Source organism: Leptonotus elevatus, chromosome 14, assembly GCF_054856555.1.
Source record: "Leptonotus elevatus isolate MCC_2025b chromosome 14, RoL_Lele_1.0, whole genome shotgun sequence".
Taxonomy (NCBI): domain Eukaryota; kingdom Metazoa; phylum Chordata; class Actinopteri; order Syngnathiformes; family Syngnathidae; genus Leptonotus; species Leptonotus elevatus.
This window is the reverse complement of record NC_141252.1, coordinates 18,794,868-18,803,845: the sequence shown is the minus strand read 5'-3', so window position 1 is coordinate 18,803,845 and position 8,978 is coordinate 18,794,868. Positions and strand designations below refer to the sequence as shown.

The window sequence follows — 8,978 nt, the reverse complement described above, 5'->3', positions numbered from 1 at the left end:
TGAAACAAGTAGCCTACAATGAGTTCCAATCTGAGTATTGCAAAAGTCATAATTTTCTGTTTTTATTGACTCGTTACTGAGTCTCGTTAAGCGGTTCAGATAACGCATAGATGGATGGACTTTGTAAATGACGTGCGACATGATTCATGTGATTGCTGTCTAATTCAGTGCATCACTTCGTTACATTAGTGTCAAAAATATGACACAAAGCTCTCAAGTATGATGAGTGAAATTCAAACTGCTCAAAATAACAACCTAAAAAAATAACATTGTTTATTGCCTCTTGTGAGTATTCCTGGCAAAGGTGGAATATTCAATACAGCTTTACTATTGGGTGTCACAAGCAGTCGAAATGTTGTGGCTCGTCAGTGCACTGTCAAAGTAACTAAACATGACAGTATAGCTGTCAAATGTTCTCATTTTGTTCTATTAACTTCAATCTTGGGTTTTCGTCCGCATGTTTTAAAGCACAGAAGTCAAATGAGTTTCAACTTTTTGGGTGATGACAGGCTGCTTCAAATCACAGGAGACATTTTGCTTAAACAGGCTGTGACGCTTTCACAACAAGACACTTGTAATTCAAATGAATACAAAGCCTTTCAAAGATAAAATGCAGGACATTGATATAAAATCCAGTGGCATTATTTTATTAAGTTAGGAAACCAACACATTTACGAAATTTAATTATATACACCGACAAAAGAAAAACAAGCTTGACCCCTCAAGCTAATTCATGTTACAAGATTTCAATTTCACATAACCATAAATAATAATCATCATAACAGATTCCTGACAGAACATGGCAGAATCTCCCAGTGCTCATTTGTTCACATCAGGGGAAAACAAATATCCAAACTATTAAATACAACATAACATACATAAAATAAAGCATCATTTACCATGTGTTCCATGGGAAACAAAGAAAAGGCAATGTTTTAAGAAATCATTTCTCATTAAATACTGGAAAGCCTTGAAAAAAGGTTCAAATGAGGTCATTTACAACATGTAAAAGAGGCAGGGTTGGAACCATTCAAGCAACCAAAATACGCGATACTAATTGCTGCTCATTCCCCAAACCGTGTCCACAACCGATTTACCCCCCCCAAAAAAGCCTCAGTCAGCGCGGTGAGTGTAAACTGAAATCCACGAGGTGGAGCGGGCGAGTTGGAAAAGAGCGGGAAACAAACATCCAGTGTTGGCGCCCAGTCTAGTGCTCCTCCTTCTCTCTGTTTTTCTTGTCCTTCTCATCTTGCAGGGCGGTGCCCAGCTTCTTGATGAGCACCGACAGCACCTTGTCCAGCGGGTCCATCACACCCCTCTGGAGCCACTTGGGAATGGTAGTCCTGGCGTGGTGGAAACCCAGTTTTTGCAAGATGTAGTCCACTCCCACTGGATCGATCTTGCGTCCCGTCCAGGAGATGAGCCTGCAGGACGTGTTTACATTGATACAAATATTTACTATAATACTACAAATAATCATAGATTTTAGACAGTTATAATGCACTTGACATTAGACACTGTAATTGTGGAAACGCTGAAGTAGAGATTGGTTGCAGCTCAAATTCTTTTTTTCCCCCATTTATCTTTCAACTACAATAAACGATGAGTAATTTTCACACAATTTATCTTTCAATTTACTTCATAAGCATTCAGGTATTAGCATTCAGCTTGTATTTGCAGCTTTCAGCTTTGTACAAAAAAATTCAATATAAATACGCCATTAGCCATGATTATGAACAAGTCAAGTTAGCTCAGTGGTTAGAGCAATTGCCTACCACCATAATTTCACCAAAATGGTTAAATACATGTTAGCTTTCAGCATCAGATGACACTTTTTTAAATAAATGCGCCATTAGCCATGATCTGAAATAATTAAATCGCACCGTAGACAGATTGCAGTTCAAGTTTTCTTTTTATTCATGTGTGTAATTTTCACACAATTCATCCTTCAATTTACTTCATAAGCACATGCATTCAAATCTTAGCAATTAGCTTTTCAGCATTCCCATGCAATTTCTGCAGAAATTGCACTTTGTCTAGTTATGACTTTGCTATTGTGTCATTGACGTAACTCATAAACCGAAGACCCCATGCAATAAAACAGGAGTTTTTGGTTTTTTCCGCATGCAGAAAACAACATCCTTTGGTCCCTTTGATAGTTACAATACACATAATGGATGCAATTGAACGGTCTGCCTTGACCACACACAAGCACCAACTGCTGATCATCTCTGTCTGAAAGAGTATTTCAATTCAGGTTGACCATTTGAGTTTTGGGAGTAATCTATAGCATCTCCGTTGCTCACAGTACAGGCATGTCCCCAAAAATTGGAATAAAATGAAAAAGTTAAATATTTTAGTCGCTCATTCCATAAAGTGAACTCTTATATAGATAGAAATACTTCTAGCATTCAGGTTATCTGCATTGTTGGTCTGGTGCCTCCCATCGGGACGTCACACAACACAGTGGACCATTGTTGCAATTTTTCCTTTTTCTACTTCGCTTCAGGTCTAATTAAGAAAGACATTTGACAGCTAGGCTTTGCAGTTCTGGAAAGCATATTATTCTCTTGCCCAGAGTTCGGCAATTGCAAAATTGCTTCCCGGCAAAAATTGATACTCAATCACCGATTTGATCAGAAGATGGCGCAACATATCTATTTAAACAATTTCTATATATATTCAAGAGTAAACCACCGCAATAGTGAAAATCCACATATAACTGAAGCCCATTGGGGAAAAATAATTTAAACACCCAAAATATGCAAAAATGCTGACAAACATTTGGCTAATGCTAAATACTATTGCTATCTTGGTTCAACAGCTGTAAACAAGTCATACACTTAACAGCTACGCCAACTTCCTGGCTCCACATTCTGCTCCTTTTTGGAAGCTGACTGTTTTGTACAAGTCCCGGTGGTAAAATGGTTTTGTAATCTTTTAGTTAAAAAACAAACAAACAGCATAAACGCTATCACTTTGTGATTGGAAGGTCAAGGGCACGGGGCCGAGGCGGAACATCTGGCCTCTCAGCACTAAGGTTTTCTGCTCACACCAAACGTGACAAGGCTAAAAGATTAGCTTATGGGCTCACAACAGTATACACTATGGCAGTACAGAACAACCCCAGAATCATATGAGTGTTGAAATGTTACTGGAGTTGGACATTATTGTCACAAAATAATCTATCGATTGTATTTTTTAAAATTTCTACAGAAGATGATTAAACTTTTTTTTTGTGTGTGGTTATTTTCAAATCTTTTTACTTTCTTTCTTTTTTTTTTCTGGGGACGCCATGGCACCCCATTGAGAGGAGTCCTCGAATGTGGACCTCTTAAAACTTCACTGTTGGGTCTGTAAGGCCATGCTACTTTTAAACACGTCTCTTGTTTACAGATACAACTAAGACATAAAAAAGTGGATGCTAATCTATGTTTATTGGCACCCCCCCCCCCCCCCAAATAATCGAAAATGGAATGGTAAAAATCGTATCAATTCCCATCCCTCGTCGGTCAATGGTGTCACTGATCGATCACGCAAATTATGACATTACAGTCTATCACCTATTTTGCATAAAATGTGAAATATCCTCCGATGTTGAGGCGGTCGATCAGATTGGTGTAACATCTAATACAAATATATTTGTGAATGAGAGCAAGAGCGAGAGAAAGAGAGGAGTGAGAAAGCGTATATAGGAGATGAATCCCGTCTGACCTGAGAGTTGGCTCCAAGTGCCAGGTGTTGCACATGAACTCCCGCCAGTCCACTGTGGTGTAGTTGATGCTTTCGTCTTTGTCCTTGTCGGCGGATCCATCATCGTGCACGGCCGTGGGGCTCTTCTGGCCTGGCCGAGCCGCAAACATCCGTGGGGCGAAAAGGGCTAAGGACACAGTGAAGATGAAGACATGTACGAGTGGTGTTTTGCACGCTCTCCTAACCTAAATGTTCTCTTTCTATTCCCTGAATATAAAACACTTAAGTTCTGTCTAACTTTTGCCTGGATGGACACAAAGCAAAGGTTATACAGCACACTTTTTTGGTTTCAGCTACAGAATCACGAGAACAATGCAGTTGTATGACCAATGGTCACAATTAACTGCTGTTAATTAACAGTGATCAGAATTTGATCCCTGGTGACAAATACAAACTAATCAAAAATGTAGACTATGTTCCTCTGTTCTGCTGTGTGAGAAAATAACACTTGGCAGCCCCCTTAACTGCGTCTCATCCCGCACGCACACGCAAATGCACACACACACAGGCAGGCAGATGTGCGGTGCTGCATATTGTTCTTTAATGACTCATTTTACTGGAGAGAAGAAACCTTCAATTGGCAATTAGCACTGGAACGTTTCATTTAGTTGTTGACTCGTGGCTACTGCGGATTTGACTGACGAAACAAAACGGGCACAAACCTTTCTCTTTCTCTTTCAGGTAGGCAGACACCATGTCGTGAAGAAACATGATGAGCTCGGCGTCCATGGTCACACAGATGTGGTCTGTGAATTCTGTCACCACGCTGCACTCCACCTTCGGTTTGCTGTTGGAATCTGGGAAGACGAGATCCATTTAGTCAAATGGAGCTTTCTCAGCAATCAGGCAATTGTGACCTGAGGGCTTGAAACGGGAGCTCCGTTCCAGAATTGGAGCTGCTCACAATTTGGATTATATATATTTTTTTATAACAGCAATAGAAATAATCTGCCACAATCCGGCAACACTTTCAAATCCTTAACAGTCAAGTAGGTGTATCAAACTACTATTAATATTAAAAGAGGACATTTCTCATTACTGGTATATCAAAAAATACTATATAATAATAATAATAATTATTATTATTATTATGCATATTATAAAAAATAATATATTTTATTTATTTAAATTAAATTTAAATAAATGTAATTTAAATAAATATTACATAAATAAAAAAGATTTCATAATAATAATAATAATAAATAATACAATCAAGAATGAAATCAAACAATAAACCCAACCGACGCCGGGCCATTTGCGTTTTGGTGTCTTCTTGAAAATGCATCCCACCTGAGAGAGAAGGCTCATCGGGATCTTGTACATGGATGGACTTGAAGTCCAGTTGCATTCTGGGAAGGGCAAAGATGGTCTCAGTCTCGTGGTTGTAGCTGGAGTTGCTGCGGAAGCTGCTCAGCAGACTGGAGCTCTTGGCAGCGGCTCCACTCTCTGGATTGTTGGCTTCCACATTCCGTAGCAAGTTCAACTCTGAAGTGAGCGATAAAAAGAAAGTCGCAACTCCTTTGAGCTTAAGGTCAAACTGTTCTTAACACTATCTCAGCTATTTTGCATTAAAGATAGTATGCTTTAAGAAAGACTGAAAGTCGCTCTTTTAGGGTGGCATCATTACCATCAGCACTGTGCAAAGTAAAAACATTCTAAAAAGTTACATGACAGCATTCATTTCATTAGTAAAATTAGTGTTCCAACAATTCAACCCCGTTAAAATTCAGTTACTGAATATAATCTTATTTTATGATTGTAATCAGATTATATGAGAGATAATTAGCAAAAGAACAACCAGATTCACCTTCATTCCTCATGGCAGTGACATAGTTAAACCATTCTTTAACCGTGGCGACTCCATGTGGAGGGTTTTCGTGCCGCCGCCGGGTTATCTTGGTAATGGTGGCCATCGGGCTTTCTAGCGCACCACATGGTTTGGTCACCATTGTGTTATGACCCAGATGGAAGTCCAGTGTCTGCACAATGTACGTGGAATCATCCTTGGAACCTGTTTTAGAAATATGATTTGAGTGCCGTCCGGGCAGGACGAAGAAGTCGCTGCAATGAAAACTTCCTCTCACCATCTTCCAGTATTTTCTGCGCCTCTGTCCAGAAGGCAATATTGGGCTCTTCCAGGTGGAAGAGCGCCCACGACTTGGAGCGGAAGTTTGGCCCGTGGAAGCAGGCTAGAGTCATGTGATTGCCATGGAGGCTCATTGAGCCACCCAACTGCACAGCGTCTTCCGGCAGAGGCATCTGGAAGAGCGAAATGTGGCAACCTGCGATCACCTTCAGCACCCCGGGCCAGTGACGGTGATGCGCTGCATCCATGTCTGAATGACAAATAGTTATGGGACACAAAGTCAGATCATCTTGAAGGGAACATATACTTGATTAGAACTCTTTTTTAGCCATCCATATTTCATGTACTGTATGTTGTTTTTATTTTTTGTTAGATAAAAATAAACAAAATAAAACAATAGCTCAAAAGTCAAGTCAGCTTTATTTATATAGTGCTTTCATTGTCACATCAGCTTTGTCAACTATTGTGTCTTTTACACTGCACAGTACTTGCTTGACTTAGCTCTCTATACTTGCCGAGTCAAGCCAGCCTTTTTAAAACTTCAAAACATTATATATAATATAGTGATAGACCAATATGTATTTTTTTAAGGCTGATGCCGATACTGATTATTAGTAGTCAAGGAGACCGTTAACCGATATTTCAAGCCGATATTCATTTGCAGTAAAAGAAAAAAATATTAGCGGCAGAATAAAAAAAACTAACAAAAAACAACAACAACTTTTTCTTTTAATTTTAAACATATAAATAATTGACAGCTTTGTTTAAAAATCATAACAAAAATTGAGTGTAGTGAGTTCTCAGTGTCAGCATCACTTCTTATTCAAAGGAAATTTAAATTAATTTAAATAAAAAGTTTATCTCACAGTGACAAATGCATGCGAATGTAGCTCATTTGGAGTTTTCGTCAAGGTTCGTAAAAGGTTTCAAAAGATCTTTGCAGACAGTGAAAAATGGTCTGAATATGTTTGAAAATTCTTTGCGACATAAACTGTGAATATCTCACAAATCCTGATGAAAACCCTAAATTTGTCAAAAATGTCAGCTTTATCGGCCTTCAGATTCTTAAAAAGGCAGATGCTGATATTTTTCAACATGCTAAATATTGGCATCAATAATCGGCCCGGCCGATAATCGATCTATCCCTAATATAATATATGTGGTATACATCAGTCAGGCTAACAAACACCAACTAACGAGAACAATCAACTTAAGTCCATTAGAATAAAAACATTCCGTGCCAAGGTTGGGTTATGTCGTTTTATAGTTTGTTTGTTTTTTTGTCTATTGGAATGGTTCGCTATGGGTCTGACACGGTTCTGATTCGCTGACCCTTTAAATTGCATGCAGTTTGAGGAGAGGTAATGAGCCAAAACGGCAACAGGCGGAGCAACATTTTAGATTGAAAATCCCCTGCTTGCCAACTGTTTTAAGTGGGAGAGGAGCACTTTATTATCATGGAGGCCCACACGGTGAACAACAAATTATTTTTTACAGAGTATGTGTTATAATAGTTAGCAAAAATATGTGTGTTGTATCATAATGGAAAAAAAGTACGATTTTTTAAACAACGATAATGAGATAGTCGTCACGTGAACAGTCACTAATGGCTAACGAAGTCGTCATGTTGAGTTGGCACAACTCCATTGCTTATATTTCACTTAATAGATAAACGTTGCAATCAAATGCCATGCGTAAATATTCAATTAGCTGATTTTATACAATGAAACCACTGTTCATATTGCCGCTGTCCAGTGAAAAACACTTATGTCCATTTTTGTTTTGTCTTACGTTTTTGGGATTTCTGCATTCAGCTTCATCCCATTAGTCCAAGAAAACAATTTTATTTATCTAGTTTTAGTCAACAAAAACTGTCAATGTTATAGTCAGGAGAATTATATTACACCTGTATATTATTTTTGTCAGCAGATAATGTTGAACATTTTGGATCTATAATTTCACATAAGTTGTTTCATCAAAAAAAATATTTTTTTTGGACACACAATTACAGTATATCAATAAGTGGCTACTATGGCTCAATGCTACGAGCTAGTAAATTAGCCAGCATTAGTTAGTGGTCGGATTAACATTATTGTTGGAACGTTATAGCCGTTGGATGAATGTTACATTAAAAACAAACACCGCCAAACTTTTTGTCAGCTCAACACGATGTCTTTGTGGTGAACTGCAACATATCTAATAAGGTTTGTTGTGTTCTTTTCCAGCTATGCTATTGACTTACCAGTTATGAGAAATATTACCTTGTCGTACCTGGAAATGCAAGTATGGGCTATATCTAAATTGCATCCTAGTGTACAACTGAAATGTATTACTAAAGTTACAAAACCCTTCTGGTGACCAAGAGGACAACACATACTGAGTGTATAGGACAGCATTTTGTTGCAATGTCCTTTAGAACCTTCCGTCAGCAATAGAGGCAAAAGAGAATAGTTACACAGCTCTGCTGCTCCTTTCTCAGCGTTGATGACCGGGGTTTTGGGAGGCAGGTAGGGGCCAGGGCCCCACGTGGAGAGGGCCCGCTTGCTGGTGTCGAATTGCTGAGTGAAAAACTCCTGTAGCTTCATGCCTATCTTGATTAGGTCCGGTGTGGTAGAGCGTGAAATTATCACCTGGAAAATGTCCCACTGCAAGTCTCCGTGGACAAAGATCTCGCTGGATGGAAGGAAGGTGGGGTTGTTACTAGTGTTACTTGCTGATTATTTGCAATCTTCCAATGAAATGCCGCACCTTTTCTCAGATATGCTGGAATCAACAGTGCACAGGTTGACTTTCCACTCATCTTGGAGCTGCAGGTCAGCATTACTAAAAACTCCCATCAGGATACTGGAGCCCATGTAATCAACCCGCGCCTCGGTAGAGCCCATGGTGATCTGGATCTTATGGCTTGGTTGCTGGTTTGGGTGCTCAGAGATGTGTGCTTGTAAACAAGAACACAATATAGATTCATTTTCATTTTCCAGTAAAGCTTGGAACAAAAAGGACAGATTTAGTTAGTTAGTGCAATTTCTGGAGCAATTGCGCGAGAATGCTGAAAGCTGAATGCTAATAGCTGAATGCTAAGATCTGAATGCATGTGGAATGCTTATGAAGTAAATTTAGAGATAAATTATGAAATTAT

The 8,978-nt window shown here is 38.9% G+C and overlaps 1 protein-coding gene across 1 annotated transcript in view; it reads right to left on the bottom strand.

Annotated features, from left to right (window-relative positions):
• Positions 1–626: 626 nt before the first annotated feature.
• bltp1 (bridge-like lipid transfer protein family member 1) overlaps positions 627–8,978 on the bottom strand; it is a 100,332-nt gene continuing 91,980 nt past the window's right edge. The window contains exons 84-91 of the mRNA XM_086094372.1: positions 8,588–8,777; positions 8,295–8,512; positions 5,838–6,089; positions 5,561–5,764; positions 5,044–5,238; positions 4,416–4,550; positions 3,715–3,880; positions 627–1,424 (exon numbers count right to left, since the gene is read on the bottom strand). Coding sequence (XP_085950498.1) covers positions 1,208–1,424; positions 3,715–3,880; positions 4,416–4,550; positions 5,044–5,238; positions 5,561–5,764; positions 5,838–6,089; positions 8,295–8,512; positions 8,588–8,777 — 1,577 coding nt within the window. The 3' untranslated portion in view covers positions 627–1,207. The remainder of the gene's footprint in view (positions 1,425–3,714; positions 3,881–4,415; positions 4,551–5,043; positions 5,239–5,560; positions 5,765–5,837; positions 6,090–8,294; positions 8,513–8,587; positions 8,778–8,978) is intronic.